Raw genomic sequence first — 17,415 nt, 5'->3', positions numbered from 1 at the left:
AGCAAAGATCAGAACTGCACACTCTTTCATACGGCAGGATTGCCTTTTTTCAAATCAAGTTCATAATTTCACCCAAAACAATTTCACTTCAGTGAAACTAGGTGGAATTTAGGATGGCAACTCAATTTTCTAAAGCCAGGTAACATACTGTGGATAATGCTATATTCTGGAGTCTTTCTGTTCTCGGTGCAGCCAAAGGCTCTTTCACCTCTCTAGAAAAGGCATCTTCTAAGAGCAGAATGTTTCCTGCTCGCTGCTAATCCTGTGATCTCATTGTTAACAGACTCACCATGAGACACACTCAACATCCACCATAGTCCTCAGAAACTTGATGTCAAGTTACATTATTGTAACTCAGAGGCCCAACCTCAGAACAGTACAGACTTGAGCTGTGTTGTTTACCCAGGAAGCCATATGCTTTTAGCTACAGCCATATTCCTTAATGTTTGTCTGCCAAGCTGTCAGTGATCCATTCACTCCTTCCTACTGAAGTACTACTCTATAAAAACAGATGACAAAATATACAGCAATCTAACAACAAAACTTAGCCAACTGTTTCACAGAAATACTGACCTTGGACTATTTTAAATAACTCTTTCTTCTCCCTGCTGATACGATACTCTCAATTCATCCTTACTGATATCTTAGCTGACCCCCTGAAGAATGGGGATACACTCCAACGAAAAACTTGTGAACAGAAGTATGTACAGCAGGAAAGAACCCAGAAACACAAACATTCTACTTACTTGCCTTTCTAAAACGAGCCGGTCATGTTGTTCCCCTGGTTTTGCAGTGAAACAAGCAGATCATCTATTTTCTCAATATTCTGACTGGGTGCCATAGCTGAAGGTAGTGGAGAAGTCTCAGGTATCTGCTGGGAGAGAAGCGCTGGCACTGCTGCTTGTCCCTCGCTCTGCGGCTGACCTGGCTGACTGATAGCCATCAACTCATCAGGCAGCGCAGCCGGGCCAGAAGGCAGCAGCTGGCTACAGTCTGTTAAGTGAAGAACAGCAAGGCAATTTCAGTTTGATTAATGCATATAATGAATTAGCCAACTTCTTTCTACCTATCCCTACTAATTCTGTGGGATGTTGCAGGCAGTTTTCACCTCACCACCTTTTCTCACTGCTCCCTACAATTATATGCACGGGCTCAAGGTACGCACACTGAATTATGGGCTCTGTATTTTGACCAAACGCTGTTAATATGACAGAGAAAAGTATTTTGCTAGAAGAAAAACAAGATGTGCGACATAAGAGAAGCACTAAGTGTGCCCACTCTCTGCCTCTGTAAGTTACAGATGTCTCTTTTTCAGGTCAGTCAAGGTATCCTCCAGCTCTTCCTACAAGTCTGCAAGAGTTCACACAGCAAGACACATCCTTAGGTACAGCCCCGCAACTGCTCTGCGGTTACCACTTTCTCCCCAGGTGTTTCATAAGATGTTACAATCACTGCATCTGTTGCTTTTAGAGCTTCATAGGTATTCACACTCTTTATGGGCAGGTGAAAGGATCTGTATCCCAAACAACTTACAATAGAGGCTAAATTCAGAGAGGAGATACAGAAAATTGCAAGCTTATAAACTCAAAGGGGTTTCAAACATACATCAATGGAAGCTTTTCTGAACTAAGCAGCTTCAAACATCTTTCCTTTTCAACAGTGTGTGGAAACTCATTGCAGAAATCACAGAAACCAAATGCAGCATGAAGATTAGTGGAGCTGTCTTTAAGAGAACAACCATATTTCTTTCTCTCAGTGTGCGTATATATATATATGCATATATATAAAGAACGTTTGTATACACCTTCTTAATAATATATACTTTATAGCCATACATCTAGATGCACACAGTGTTGTAGGCTGTTTCTGTCATATGCTAATTCTAAGGGTAGGAAAACCAAAAGACAGTGAAGCTAAGAGTACTCTTGCATTGCTAAAAGTAACGTCTGTGCTCAGAGCAACAGGAATAAATACGTATACTCAGCTGTACTGCCACATTACTTTTTGGTTTTTAATTAAACACAATAAAAGTGCATAAAAGTCTTGCAGACTCCCATCAGTAGCTCTTCTAAACTCCCAGTCAGGCATCTACCACTTACTGTTTTGAATGCCAAACAGGAATATTCCTGAAGTCTGCTGAGATGAAGCAGGAGAATTCTGCAGCTGGTTGATAGCACCCCCTGCTGTGTTATGAAATAAAGAAGCTTGCTGCTGTGGAGGAGAAGCAGTTCCTTGCATTCCTGCCATGCTGTTTTGAGAAGAGTACATTGGAGACTGCTGCAGATCTTGCTGGCTCATGCTGTTCTGCAAGGCAGACATGGAAGCTGAAGAGATGAAGAGGGTGACCTGTTGCTCTTGAGAACTCGGTGACCCTTGGACCAGCTGAATCTGGGGTGAGTTATGGAAGATGGCTGGCTGCTGTGCTTCGGCCTGGCTGGATCCAGGATTCTGCAGAGAAGACACTGTAGTTTGACTCTGAAATTGCATGGGCTGCTGTTCCTGGTTTATTGGCGCCATGTTAGTCTGTGGATGAAAAATGGACTGGCCCTGTTGTTCCTGATTAGTAACAGGGTTTTGGTTTGGGTTAAAAATCATGTTCTGCTTTTGAGAAGCAATTGTACTCATTGCATTTTGATTACTGAACATCATGTTCTGTTGCTGCTGCTGTGGCTGTTCTTGAGACGGAGGACTGCTCTGAATAGCAACTATTGAATGCTGAGGCTGGAAGATAGCTCCTTGTTGGTTCTGGGGAATTGAACTGGACTGGATGGAGCCTAATGGTACTTGAGGCTGAAACAAACCTTGCTGAGCAGGCTGAGTCTGTGGCTGTTCCTGGGGAAGCATAGAACTCTGGATATGAGATATCTGTGTCTGCTGTTGGAAAGAAGTTGGTTGCTCAGTGTTTGCTGCTGCCTGAAGAGGAGAAATGGAACTTGGGTTTGTAAAGAATGACATCTGCTCCTCTTGAGTTGCTGGGTTGCTAATTGAAGTCTGGGAAAGGAACATGTTGGCAGACTGCTGATCTTGAGGAACTGAAGAGCTCTGTAATACACCCATGGTGCTCTGCGAATGGAACATTGGACGCTGCAGTTGATCTGACGAATTAGTGTTGGTCTGGTTGTGGACAATGGAATTTGGACTGTGAAAAATGGAGCCTTGTGCCTCCTGTGATATATTCTGAGTATCACCAATAGGATTCTGAGAGTGAAAAAGCTGAGCCTGTGAGTGTGGAGATTGCTGCATAAAGTTTGCAGGCTGAATAGACATGATTTCTCCGCCCTGCTGGAACAGACCACCTGCTTGCTGCTGAGCTCCACTCGGCTGAACAGTCATCATGTTTTTGGTAGACGAAAAGAGATTAACTTGAGACTGACCTTCTCCACTGTGCTGCATTTGAACCATGGTCTGAAATACAGAACTTTGCATCTGTTTACTCTGTCCTGAAGCTTCCTCTCCATCTGCAGAACTTGACGCCTGAAATATAGCAGGTCCGTTGTTGTTGACCTGCTGCTGAGCTGTAGAATTAGTCTCACTCCCAGAAACACCAGGAGACGAAGAGAATAATTCGCACTGCATTTGCATGTCTTCGCTCGTTGATAACCCACTCATCAGATGAGAAGCCTGCTGGTAAACAGGTGACTGCTGGAGGGCTCCATTCCCCGAAGTTGTTGAAGAGAACAAATCGGACTGCATCTGTGTAGCAGCCTGGCAAATGTTTTGCTGGATTCCTATCACCATTGCTGCAGAAGTCTCCATTGCCTGCTGCTGCTGCTGTTGCTGTTGTTGCTGTTGCTGATTGGACAATGTATTTTCGGGCTGTGAATGAACATTTTCACCTCTTCCAGGCAAAAGGTTCTCTGGTCTGGAATGGACAGCTGTATCTGACGAGGAAAATATCCCAGGATTTACACTATTTTGTATCTGACTAACTTGCTGAAAGATATCTGCATTTAGCTGATCTTGAACATCCTCATTACTGTCAGACCCAGAAAATAAAACAGAAGATAACTGTTGTTGAGCTTCCAGTACCTGCTGCACCAAGTCTACATTTCTACTGCTGCCTGTGGCAGTGTTAGTTGGAAAATTTCCAGCCTGCAATTGCTGTATAGTGTTCTGCAACTGACTCACACCACTTGCTGACGAGAAAATACTTGATGAAATCTGTTGCTGTAACGCCTGTGCTGGTTCTGGTAGTGTAGACTGTTGCTGCTGTGAAGCATCAGCTAATTGTGACAAAGTGACTACTGTGCCATCTGACTGCAAGACTTCTCTGGTTTGGGAATCTCTTGTTTGGAACTGTGCAGCTTGCTGCAATAATGTGTCACTGTTCTGCAGCTGACCTGGAGTAGAGACAGATGAAAAGCTACCAGGCTGGGTAATGTCCTGCGTTTGGATAGTAGTTAGAGTCTCTGGATTATAAACCTTAGGCTGTATTTGTTGCTGCTTTTCATTTTCAGAAGGTAAATGGGAAGCAGAAGTTGGTATGCCAGGCATACTGCTTTCTAAAGTTTGCTGAGTTGGTCCAACTACTTTCGAAGCCTGAAAAGAGCAGTGATACATTAAGCAATTCACATGCTTTATCAAGTTGCATTGATACTATTTCCACCAACTGATAATGCTCAGGAAAGACAATAAAGTATTTGATGGCTGTGCATCTCTACACACATAACTAGTTATGCAAGCAAATGAGTGAGAAAATGGGGAAATGCTATCTCAAGACGAGTCAAGTGAGAATTCAATGAAAGCAGTACAAAGCAGTGATTAACATCCTTGCAATATTTTACTTATTTTGTGTCACAGGACAAAAAGAACATTCATCACAGGAGCACTAATCAGCCAAGGCAGGAATGTAGGAACAAGAGAGAGTTACTTTCAAAGGAAACTGTCTATTGCTGTAATCGTGCCCGGAGATCCTACGGCCAGACTGATCTTGGACACTGCCATTTTCTCTGTGCATCCTCTCCTCCACTTTGCACTGTTAGCTGATGGTCAGGCATACGATTATCTTCAGATCACAGTCCAACTTACCTTGAAAACAGGGGGAGATCTTTTTTCTGCGCTTACTTCCATTGGAGACACATCTTCATTCTTAATCATACTGCTTGGCATGAGCGGAGTTATCAAGGCACTAGGAAGAATATTTACCTTCTCCAGATTACAACTGGTGGCTTTCATAAATAAAAAGGAGAACGAAATGTAAACATTCACTCTACAAAGCACAAAGGGTTTCTAGCACTGGCCTGCTTCCCATTTAACTTCTCAGCACCACCGTAAGAGCTCAAATCCCCATATAAGATGCCAAAATGCAGAGATCACTACAAATATACATCAAATAATCCTAAGAAACAGTAAAACTGTTCACGTTTTCTTTCTCTTGTTCTTTCTGGACCAGGATAAATAGCCACCAATTGTCTTAAGCTGCAAATATAAAAGCTTACCATATCTTTCCACAAAAAATTTAAACCATACTGTACTTTAACTGTACTCCATTTCAATTTTAAAATGTCTTTTTTTTCCAGATAAATGCGTCTCACTTCAAGGCACTCAAAACACTCAAAGCACTCAAACTGTGTTTTTGCTCTGTTAAAGAACTAACCAAGTGAAAACTTGATAAATCTGCACGCCAGCTGACTAGGAAGAGCAAGTTGTTATTTTGCCTTTGCAGTGCCTTTCTTTCTTTCTGAAATAGAAAGGTGGCTTCTTGACATGAATCAGATCTCCTTACATTCATTATTCCCGATCCAGATTTTAAAAATATATATACATATATATTACATAGGCTGAGACCTTTGCAGTAAATGAAACGAGCTTTCCCGACTTAAAATATTGCTGAAATTATTTGAGCTTAAAGCAAACCAATGGGAAAATCTGTGAAGACCACAGACCTGAAAGTAGTTTGTAAGTAGATTAAAGAATTAATCTTCAACATAAAAAACCTGCATACCCTGAACAAACTCAAATCTTGCAATAACACGGCAGTCAAGTTTTTGCATATCCGTACCGACAGAACGCCACGTCCTACGTCACAGTTCTCACATGTTTATTCTGCATATAAGCAAATATTCTCCCCTGAAGTGTTATCGTCTATCTTTGGTAATAAACCCTCAGTCATCAGCATACCAACACAAATCAGCATACCAACAGCCAAGCAGACTCCTCCCCTCCTGTTCACCCACACCTTTGGGATGGCTCCAGGAGCACAGGCCACGTGGCCCGGGGTGTTGGGCTGTGCTGCTGGCAGGGAGTGCAATCTGAGCAGCAGAATCCCACCCCACGCCTGCCTCAGCACAGCCACTCATACACAGCAGTCACAGTTATCAAGTTTTCCACTCTTACGTGTTTAATCATGTAGTATTAACTGGAAACAATAAAAACTTTACACTTCAGTAATTAAAATTCCAGTGCCACACAGGTTAGGTACTAGCAGTAGCGTGCTGCTTCACAGCGACGTACTTGGTTGGGAAAATCAAAAAAAGAAACGAGATTAAAAATGAAAAACAGTTTTCAAAAGCAGAAAACTGTTGTTGGTCTTGGTTTGTAGGTCTTTGTGATTGACTTATTTTAGAACTTCTGAACTGCTACCATGTTTTCAAAGCAAATACACCCCTTCCCTTTTCTCCCAGTGAAACTGGAACCTGTAACCATCTTTAACCATTCACAAACAATGCTAGATGACTACTCCTCTGTTGGAAGGACGTGCATTTCCTTAGGCAGAGACTTGAACTACATGGTTAGCCATACTCACTCCTCTTTCCCAAGTTTACAATTCTAAACACTGCCCTGAATCATAACTTGCTCTTGAAATCTTCCAGATCTACAGTCTTAGAACTAAAAATCTGAAATTGTTTTGGGAAGCAATGTGTTGCTTTTTTTCATTTACACTGGTGCAATAATTTTATAAGGAATATTTACAGACATCTGAGACAAAGTGTGAATTTGCCCATGATAAGAACAGAAAGGCCCTTAAAGTTCAGGATGTAACTGTAGGCAGCAACCGATTATTTGTCTGAGGCTGCAGTACATGATGGCACCTGTATTGTGAGTTCTATGATATTGTTCCCAGTGAAAGCAAACAGGAAGGAAGCAGTGTTCACTGGATCCCCACTCGCTCTGTATCATTTCAGAACAGAGATGAAGGATAAGCTGGGACATGTAGAGACAAAGTACATAAAGCAGACAAAACTGTCTGACCTAAGGTTCACCTCCAGCCTAAAACAGATTCAGTAGGTGCAGGAATGAACAGTCAAAAAAAAAAAAAGGCTAGAGGAAAATCCACACAAGGGTAGGACAAGTTCTCTCATGAACAAAGGGATGAGCCAATAGGAACCACACGTGAACAGCAGTGTTCCCCTGATGCAGCTGCTATCTCATCTTGGTTAAGCCTCCGTACTAGATCAGATAGATGTCAGGCTTGCCCTGATACATTGGCTATTATTATCCTTATCTTTTTAATCTAGCTACTAAGAAGTCTTACCAATCCTTTGATCAGCTTGTTTCATTGCCCTAAACCCTTCTGCAAATTTCTCCCCTATTACGCTCTGCAGGTTTAAACTCATCATCTTGCATTATCCTACCTAACAAGTTGTAAAGTCGACTTGTAAATACATCCCCTGTCAAGGCCAAATGTACAGCTATTAACTTTAAACATGAGCTTCATGATTTTAACCTGAAGCTATGGATTCCTATCAAACTTGTGATCACATTGTTAATTTGCTTACCTTTCAATCTGCTTCCACCAGAGCAGGCTATGGAAATTTCCATTGACCTTTGTACACTGCCATAGTCTTAACAACCAAGAAATATTTCCTTCCTTTATTTCAATATAGAAAGGATCAATTCAGTTAAAAGCCAGGCAAGCCTACAAGATTCTGCCTTGGAACAAAACAACAAACCTTGCATGGACAGAATGACAAGAAAGAAAACACCACTGAAGGAAGTAAGCTGAAAATGCCAGACTTTGCTTTCTTACTAGAGCCATTGCAAGCAGCCATAAAAATCACTGGACAGCTTCAGTCTCTAATATTACCACACCATTATAACCGTAAGGAAAAGTACCAATTTAGTACATGAGGGCTTTTCAGTGCTCTGTTCTTCTAACCTCCCCCCCGCCTTTCTTCCTTTTAAACTTCAACTGACACCACATAGCTTCTAAATCCTTTGTACCCACTGTCCTCTTAGGTTTCTCTCCTCTTCTTTGTAAGAGCATTACATGAAGATTGGAATGTTGGTTCCGAGGCCCAAAAACAATTCTTTAAAAATTATTTTTGCTGAGGTTTTTGCTCTGCTCTCTCTCATGTTACAATATACTTCAAGGAATACAGCTACTAAGTGAAATACTCAGGATTAGAAATCAAACCCCACTGTAAGAACACTGCCAGATTTTGTAAGTGCAGACACAGCTTCTCAGGATAGCTGATTCATTCCTGCAAAATTTGGGTGGGAATTTATAGTTAAATTATTAACAACAATGATAAGAATCAATTTAGTACCTTTTATAGCCTCTTCAAAAGAACAATGTTGGGCTGGGCTGGAGATTTCCTTCTTCACATTAACATTCAGAGTACCAGCTGCTGAGGCAAAACACATTGAAAACTTCCTTATATTAAAACAGCAAACAAACAAAAAAAAATCCTCAAAGCAAACTCAGTCACTTCGACCTTAAAGTAACTAAGCTTTTTTTGAAACTCATGGAAGTGCTTTGCAGCGAACACACGGCTCACCGACTGGGAACCGCAGTGCCCACAACATCACTTCCAAAAGTGAAGAAGCCAAAAGTGATGCCAGCGACTGCACTGCACACTGCCATGGATAAAGCAACAAAAAACACGTCACGAATCTTCACTCCATGCAGTAAGAACTGGTGCTGCTTTTTCTGTTGCATTCTGTATATAGGATGCCTATATTTTTCCTACTCAGCTTCATTTTGAAGCTTATAGAAGAAATGCTTAAAAGCAGCTGCTACTGATACCTGTCAATGGATTTTGGTGACAGCACCATGCAGATGAATAATGAAATCTAAGGGCTTGGCTTTCCTCGCAGAGTAAATCTTAACCACAGGAGGAGTTTGAAAAGATCCTCACTATCTAACATTTGTTATATGGACTGTGAGATCAGGAAAGAAAGGCTGAGCAGGTCACTGCCCACTCCTGCCCCGGTGTCCCATTTCACATACATGTATCTGGAGTGTAGGTAAACTGCTGCACGTCGTGCGATCGCCCAGCGTTGGTCACCACGTAAATTCCCACAGAAACAGCTGAGGTTATTCGCTGGTCGTGATACGGTGGCACTTTCACAATAAGGTGATTCTGTAATGCCAAAAACAGCAAAATCATATCAGAAACCTCACTTTGTTACTATTAACGACTATGTACCTCCCTCAAAGCAAAGAAACAGACTAATAAAACACCAGAAAGAACGGGGGAAAATGTTCAGTGAAGTCAGTTAGTAACAGTTTTGATTTCATTTTGGAAAGTCAGAACTAGTCCTCAGAGTAAATCAGGAAGCCAGGAAGCTTGTAATACCACTTTTACTTTTCATTTTCACAATAGAACTGCAGGTTGTATTGTGTAACAGCTGTCATACAGCCACTATTTCATAGACAACGCTTCCTGCACATCAGATTTTTAAGTGCTTTCTATCCAGAAGCACGGGAGCTGCAGCACAATCAAGCTGTGCCTTGCTCCAATTGACACAAAGTTGCACAAGAAGTATTTCTGCACACCAACTGCTTGGCGCCACTTCAGGCAGATTTTAATTGGGATCTGTGCATTTCAGCTCCTCCTTTTCACACTGATGGGTCGCACACAGAACGCCACTCATCCAAGAAGCTCGCAGTCAGGCTGGTTGCCAGCTGCCTTCTACCACTTCTCCTCCACGGAGCAGCTCTGTACCCGGTTACAGGCACGTAATTAACTTTTTTTTAAACTGCAGTACCAAGGAAAAAAAAGCAGATCCATCAGAATGAACATCTCATCTTTGGAGAAAAGCAACGGACTGCCAAATCACAATCCCAAAAGAGAAGCTTGTTACTAGAGCACAGAGGCAGTCCTCCTAGAGAAGAAATGTAATTATTATGTATTTGTTACAGCTCTTCTGTCTTTTGGGCTCGCTACAAATTCCTTTCTCAACGAAGGAAAGTAAAATCCTTCTACATTTTAAATCTTTTGCTGTTAGGTTTGGGTTTTTTTGTTTGTTTTTCTAGTGTAAGAACTGTCCAACTGCTTGTGGAGTGGCAAAGGTGAGAGACAGAACAGTGTCACAGATTACTTAATTGTTTTAAAGTTATTAGTCAGTTTAGTACAGAAAATATAGAAAGTCAAATCTGAGCAAAATTCAAGAAATTAAAAGTAGCACTAAAAATACTAACTGCTCTATCTTTTAAAATTCTATTTCTCTTCCAAACGAGGAAAGCTCTGTCTGCCTTTCCCTTATTCAACAGCACTGACTGAAAACAAAACCACTGGGTACATTTCCAGCTTTCATCAACGTGAGCCACACACAACACCTTCAGCAAAAGTGAAATCTTCCTAAGCTCCATTTCCCTGATTCTATACTTTGCTTTTTATTTGTAATAAGCCACTGATCCTGGAGCATATTTGCCAAGACAATGGCTTAAAACCTAAGAATCAATGATTTGATCATGCTAAAAGGGAGTCTGCAGGTCATAATAAAAAGAAAAATATTAAGTAAAAAAAAAAAGCAAAACAGTAGTAAGTACCTGATGAAACAATTCCATGTCTATTTCAGCTTCTGCCTTCCAAGAATTTTCATCTAAATGAAAGTTAAAAAGCATAATTTATTGCTCATCCATATAAAGCGATTTATTTTAGTGCCCTTGATTCAGTTTGTCAATTTGTTCTCTACAGCTACTCTGTATGAAACAACGTAAACCCGAGCATGCTCTCTCCCACGAGTTGTTGCTTTCACACTAACCAGAAACATTCTCTTGGAAAATCACTTTCGTTCCTTTTAGAAAGTTCTTGCCAATTAGAAAAACTTCCTCTTCACCCTTCACCGAACAGCTGTGCAGGCTTTTCTTTAGGATCTCGGGAACTCCTGCTGGTTGAGCTGCAATTGACAAAACACGGATCCTGAAGTCCAAGAAAACATCAATATCCAGAAAAACGAGCTTTCACTGACAAGATTATAACTTTCTTATTTCACTTACGGGAAAGAACAAAACAAATCCTAAATATGTCCACTATTTCTTTTCTAAATGTAACGACTCTAAAAACAACGCATAGGTAAATGGCCCACAAGTCATCTTTTCCCCTTTCTACTGCATTTTTTAAACCTTTCAAACAAAATTTTCAGCATTTGAGCTATTTTCAAGAGCTATATATGCCTGCTAATACAAATCCTTGCTGCAGCCACATCTCTTTCTTTGAGGACTACAGCAATCCGTATCCCCTGAGCCAGCAAAGGGGATGCAGCTTACCAATGCACACCCCTAGGAACCTCTGCCTCTCCGAAGTCATCAGCCGAATCGTGGGCTGTAAGCTTACAAATGGGTTGTGCTGCAAACTCCTTCTGTGCTTCTTAAAGCACAAACCCAATAAAACCACCTGTGCCAAAGGAAAATGACCACCAAAAATAGCTGAAATACAGAAGCACACTTGAGTGCATAAACACATTTTTGGAACCCTCCTGGCAAAGAATCTAAACTTCCCTCTGGGCTCTTGAACAAAGAAACAGATTTTTAAAATAATGCATTTTGACTCTGTCACATTTAATATGCAACAAAATAAATCCAGCTCCTAGCAGAGGTTGTTCAGCCAGCTTTTCTATTCTCCATAAAATCCTAGTGGTGTAAGACTGTACTTGTGTTCTGCATTCATGTGGCCCACTTTCAGTGTTTAATAATAGTATTCTCTTAGCTTACTGCACAGAAGAGCACACATACCACAACGGTCCAAATTATTTAATGACCTTTCAGAAAGGATTTTTCTACAACTGCTGAAGCAGGCTCCTAGGCAACCGTTACGCAGCTACTAAATATGCTCAGTACACATGAACTTCTCAATAGAGAAACCAGATTTAGGTTTGCTATCAAATTAGTAAGGCCTACACTTTAAGCAGGCTTTGTTAAAGAGCCTGCATCTCACGACTGTAGCTCTGGGAACATTATGAATACTGCTGTCAGTGGCACAGAATCATAGAGCCATAGGGGCTGGAAGGGAATTCTGAACCCCCCCCAGACCAGCCCTCCAAAGCAGTTCCCTGCAGCAGTTTGCACAGGGAAGTGTCCAGGTGGGTTCCAAATATCTCCAAGAAGGAGGCTCTCCTGTCTCTCTGGGCAGCAGTGCCAGGGCTCTGCCACCTTCACAGTGTTTTTTTTCCTGTTCAGACAGAACGCCTCGGGCTCCAATCTGTGCTCACTGCCCCTTGTCCTGCTGCAGTGCTCACATGTGGCTTCCCCAGGGCACAGCAGAGGGGAGGAGAACCTCCCTCGCACTGCTGGACACTCTCTTTCTAATGCACTTGTATAATCATACTAAATTCCAGTACAGAGAAAAAGCTCTCCTATCCTCTTGTTCATCAAGAAATACAAAGAATTTAAAACAGCAATTGATGTGTTATTTTTCCTATCTTTTCTCCGACAGAGGAGCAAAATTTCCTGTAACTGAAGCAGCAGCTCTACTCCAATTTCATTTTCCACATTGGTCAGCATAACCTGAACTGTCAATGCAACCATCTGTTCTCAGTGCTAAACAGAGCATTTTAATAAATAGCTGTAACAAGTTTAATTCTTGCAATGAACCAGAACAGATTCCCCCTCTGGCTCAATGAACTCCCACATCTGTACAGAGCCATGCTTAGCAACTTATGACAAGTCATCTCCATCACTGAACGCTGGCAGATGGAAGTGACACTACAAAGAGATTAAAACCTGTTTTAAAGTCATACGATCCCTTCAAAGAAAGCCTGACAGAATTTCTCATCTTTTACAAGGCAAAAATGAATTTAATAACAGATTAGCCATTTTGTAACTACTTTTAAATATTGGTCAGTCATTTAACTAACACCCTGCTCCAAATTAAGATCATCCCATTTGATTTAAGCCATAGCAGTTCTGAAATAATCACAGATTAACACAGCTTTCATTTTGTTCTTGGTTTGTTGTTTTTTTTCCTTACTCCTTCAATCACACCAAAACCCAGAGTCCTCTAATACCAACATTTTGCTTTGATACTCACTGCACAGAATTGGGGAAGAAGGTGTCTGCAGAGTCAATGTGGAACCATCTTTGCGAGTGATGTTAACACGAAATACCAGCCTGGCACGTGTGCTTTTTTTCTTGGAACCAGCAATCCCAATTCTAGCTTCCACATCAGCATTTCTCAGCTTCAGTATTCCCACGCAATCAACCCTGACAATAAGAAGCAGTTGAGAGTTTAATAAATTCAGCATCTTTTAAAATCTTTTCACTTGTTACGCAAGCCATATAAAGTCACAATTATTGAAGCAACTACTGAAATATTATTAATTATTCACATGGAAATTTCTGTATAACCTTTCTCATTATATACTGGTTTTCAATTCATCCCTACCTAATCTGGATGCCAAATCATGGGAGGAAGGAACATGAAAATACTATGAATAGAAAAGAAAATGCCATACGAGAAAGTAATTCTGGTAAGCATTCAATTTATCATCGGAGATCTTTATACTTTTATTCCCTGGACCAGATCTGGGCTTGCAGGGTTATTAATGAAAAACATTCTGGATAGTAGTAAAACAAAAAGTTTAGGACACTAACTGTGGGCCTGGGATAAATAGATACAAAGTGTGAGGGTGAGAGAGAGCAATGCCATGCCAGCTTATAGAAAGACATGACAGGTGCAAAATGATTTGGAGGAAAAGATAAACAAATAAAAAAACAGAAAAACCCCACAGCCTGATGTGCTTTAAGGAAAAGAACACTGACTCTACCAGGATCTCAGGCCTTACATCCAAAAAGTACACAGGGCATCTGATACTGAATTTGAGTACAGCAAATCTTTGCACTGCATGTCACCCAAGGAGGAACAGCTTGGGAGTAGAGAGAAGGGGAGAAGAGACAGCAATTCCCAAGTGGCAACTGCCACTGCCTCAGCAACAACTACAGCGTCACCACTGACACAGCAGGGAGATTCCTGAGGCATTCAGGTATCCTGTGGGAAAACAGCTAGACAAAACTTGTCTTCCTTGGTAACTCATTTCTTCCAGTATCTCTATGCTTACAGGGTTTTATATTACCACTTGAGGGCAATCACTAATTATTTTAAGGGGTAGTTTTCACTTATGGGAAAATGTTATACAAAACAAAAAAGCCAAACAATTCATCAGACTGAGTTCATTCCTCCTGAGCAGCAGCACACACAGCTTAAACATGTCATTCATCTGTGTCCAAGATTTTGCCTGTATTTGACCAGACAAGGTCTGTAAAGACAGGAATGCACTCAATTTTAACAGCTTTCATGATAAAGAACCACCTGACAGGAATGAATGAAATGGAACAAGCACAGAGGAGAGAAAACTCAGTTTAACCTCCTTGTCTAAATGCCCCAGCCCTTCTGAGGACTAAAGATCCTGCTATTCTCCTTTCCTCTTCTGATAACCAGTTTCATAGTTGCTAACTGAAGACGTATCAGTGGAGCCAGTGACAACTTCATGGTTCACGTGAAACTTCAATGTGCAGGTTATTCTTTAAACAGCCCACGAAACTCTAATATAACAAAGTCCACAGAAAAATTCCTACAAAAAGATGAAACATTAAGCATAATAAGCAGAGAACAGGATTAAAATGTTTCTCTTATGCTTGTAGCTTTAACTAAGTGCCTGACGTGTGCTGAGATGCTCATACTTCTAACTGCTAAGCAATCCAATGGAGAAAGGAAAATCAGTCTCTGAAAACAAACAAGTTAAACGTATATCTATTTTTTAATAGGAACTACTCACGCCAGTGTCATATTGTTGCTAGGATCCAGTCCCACCTCAATAACAGTGGTGCCCTCGATATCCACCTCCTTACAGGGAGTGGTGTTTCTCCCAGTAACTCGGCAGGCCTGGTAGAAGCCATGCGGTTTCACCCGGCCGGAGTCATTGCCCACGAACACCTGCAGCACCACCGGCTCGTTGTGACCTTCCAGCTGAAACACAGCAGCACAGATCGGATAGTTCAACTGACCAGCAAGGTCTTAATTAAAACAGGGAACATTTCATGCAGCTGAACTTGAAGTGAACCTACTCCCAGCACTGCTGGAAACAAACCAAAGGTAAGCATGATTTTTTTTTAAATCTAGTTCATAAATGAAATCACAGAACTGCAGGGGTTGGAAGGGGCCTCAAGAAATCGAGTCCAACCCCCTTGCTAAAGCAGGTTCCCAAAAATAGGTGGTTAATGTCCTTAGTTCTGCTGTTAGAACACACGGATGAAATGAATATAAATGCATATAAACCGGCTTGAATCCTATATGCCTTCACATGGAATTAAACCAACTCTTACATCTCTAATGATCCCTCACTCCCACCTGATCTTTAACAATTTCCTCGTCTCCTCCCCACCAGCACTGACATGATTCTATGACATCCACCAGTTAACTAAGAAGAAACTTGCTGTGGCTGACTGTGAGGTATATGAGAATGTGTTGGTCAGTACATGCACGCAGATCAACCAGCTAGCAGCTTACATTCTCATGATTCAACTGATCAATTAGTGTTGTTCTAATTGTTGCTAGAGGATTTCTGGTTGACAACATTACATTTTGTTCTAAGTCTGGAAACACAGTCGATACTTGCAGAGGGGAATAAAGCTCAATCTGCAGTAGTAAGGTGTATGGGAACTGCTGAGCCACGGCCTGAACCCTGATTGATCACCTTTGGCGAGCATTGGGTCGGCCACAGGAGCACAGGTGAAGGCAATGCAGCAGTGCTGCTGGAAGGCGTGCAGCCAGGCTCCATCCCTCCTAGAGCTGTTTAAGAGCTGGCTGCCAGTGGGGAAGGATCTCTGCGGGAGTTTTGTGGGTGAGCCCAGCATAAGGGTAAGCCTTCTATTTATTCTCTTTTGTTATCATAGTCTACTTTGCCTAACTCTCTTGTTTATTTTGTGATTATAACATCCTAATATTCTTTGATTATACATAAGGTGACAGCAAAGGAGCGCAGAGTCCCCTGGAGGATCTCTCAGAGTAGTTCCTGACAGACTCAGAAAACTTAGTCTTGGAGTTCTTAGCTGGCTTGTAAAACTATTAGCAAACACTTGTAAGATCACAGTATGCCTCCCACGTCCAAATGGAGCCTCGAGTTTAAAGCAGGAGCTTGGTTCTATGATACAGGTGGGCCAAGCCAAAAGACTTCTGGAGGTGGCCCATCACAGGCTCACATGTATGCAATGAGGCTAACAGCAAAGGGCTCAAAAGCCCATGGCTTCCATGAAGTACTTCAGCAAGAACTTTACTAAAAGGTGATGTTTTCTAACAGAAGCAAGTTTCTTGAGAATACAACAAATGCAGTTTTCAGACTAAGTCACTGATGGATTTTTTTGCTTCATTGTTCAAAGTAATTTTGTGTGCAGAGTATGAACTAGTTTGCCTGCTGGTAAAACAGCTTGAGCTTCCAAGGAATTCTGTAATGTGAGACTCTTCCAAACAGAAAATTTTCACTGACGGGTGCTAAAGAGTAACTGGGAAAGGAATTAAGAGGAAATTCAGACAAACAAAGGCCTATTAAGAAAGTCCACATAAACGAACACTGAATCGCCATAGCAACAGGAGTATATGAATGGATTCTTTTCTTATGAAACTTTACTGGACTTCCATATTACCAAAGAGGATGGAGCAAAGTGTTAGAGATGATTGCAATCCTGAACTGATCTTTAAAGACAAGTGCATTTTAATACCCTGTAAACAGCACAAATTTGTTTTCCAGGCAGGCCTTACAAACTTTTTTTTTGTGGACCTAACAAACTAGCTTGTATAGAGAACTGCATTGCTGCTTTCCTAAACTGGAATAACTAAAGAAAAGTATCAGAGGAGACAGCTTTCATTTTTCTTGTCATTATGTGTAACAATCAGAAAGGTCAACGGGGTGAAAGGACATACAGGAATGCAACAGCAAAGGGACTAATCTGAACAGAATGGTGTTACAAAGGAAAATCGCTCACCTGCCCATGAACATCTCAGCTCACAGGAAGGAGGGGGAAAAACAAACAAACAAACAAACAAACAAACAAACAAACAAACAAACCGACAGAGGAGAGACCTCCAACCAGAGCTCCTTCCCCAGTGGCAGTCAGTCCTTAAATGAGGTCTAAGAGAGATGCAGCCAGGCTCCACCTCTTCCAGTCACTTAAGTGAACTGCCTTCACCTGTGCTCCCAGGGCTGACCAGGTCCTTTCCCCCGGTGCTCAACCAAGTGCTCAGGACGTGACTCCAC

General features: G+C 41.5%; 1 protein-coding gene across 5 annotated transcripts in view; it reads right to left on the bottom strand.

Annotated features, from left to right (window-relative positions):
* Window positions 1–17,415, bottom strand: part of NFAT5 (nuclear factor of activated T cells 5) — a 42,861-nt gene that overhangs the window by 6,927 nt on the left and 18,519 nt on the right. For 3 of the 5 annotated variants that reach the window (XM_042821292.1, XM_042821295.1, XM_042821296.1), the window contains 9 exons: window positions 14,941–15,131; window positions 13,197–13,369; window positions 10,933–11,067; window positions 10,718–10,770; window positions 9,173–9,305; window positions 8,490–8,570; window positions 5,029–5,168; window positions 2,100–4,539; window positions 747–993 (listed from right to left, as the gene is read on the bottom strand). In XM_042821292.1, coding sequence (XP_042677226.1) covers window positions 755–993; window positions 2,100–4,539; window positions 5,029–5,168; window positions 8,490–8,570; window positions 9,173–9,305; window positions 10,718–10,770; window positions 10,933–11,067; window positions 13,197–13,369; window positions 14,941–15,131 — 3,585 coding nt within the window. In that variant the 3' untranslated portion in view covers window positions 747–754. The remainder of the gene's footprint in view (window positions 1–746; window positions 994–2,099; window positions 4,540–5,028; window positions 5,169–8,489; window positions 8,571–9,172; window positions 9,306–10,717; window positions 10,771–10,932; window positions 11,068–13,196; window positions 13,370–14,940; window positions 15,132–17,415) is intronic. The other 2 variants (XM_042821293.1, XM_042821294.1) reach the window with 2 other exon arrangements.

Source organism: Centrocercus urophasianus, unplaced genomic scaffold, assembly GCF_019232065.1.
Source record: "Centrocercus urophasianus isolate 14NV4802_14NV808 unplaced genomic scaffold, USGS_Curo_1.0 seq_2, whole genome shotgun sequence".
Lineage (NCBI taxonomy): Eukaryota > Metazoa > Chordata > Aves > Galliformes > Phasianidae > Centrocercus > Centrocercus urophasianus.
This window is presented reverse-complemented; position numbering and strand designations above follow the sequence as displayed.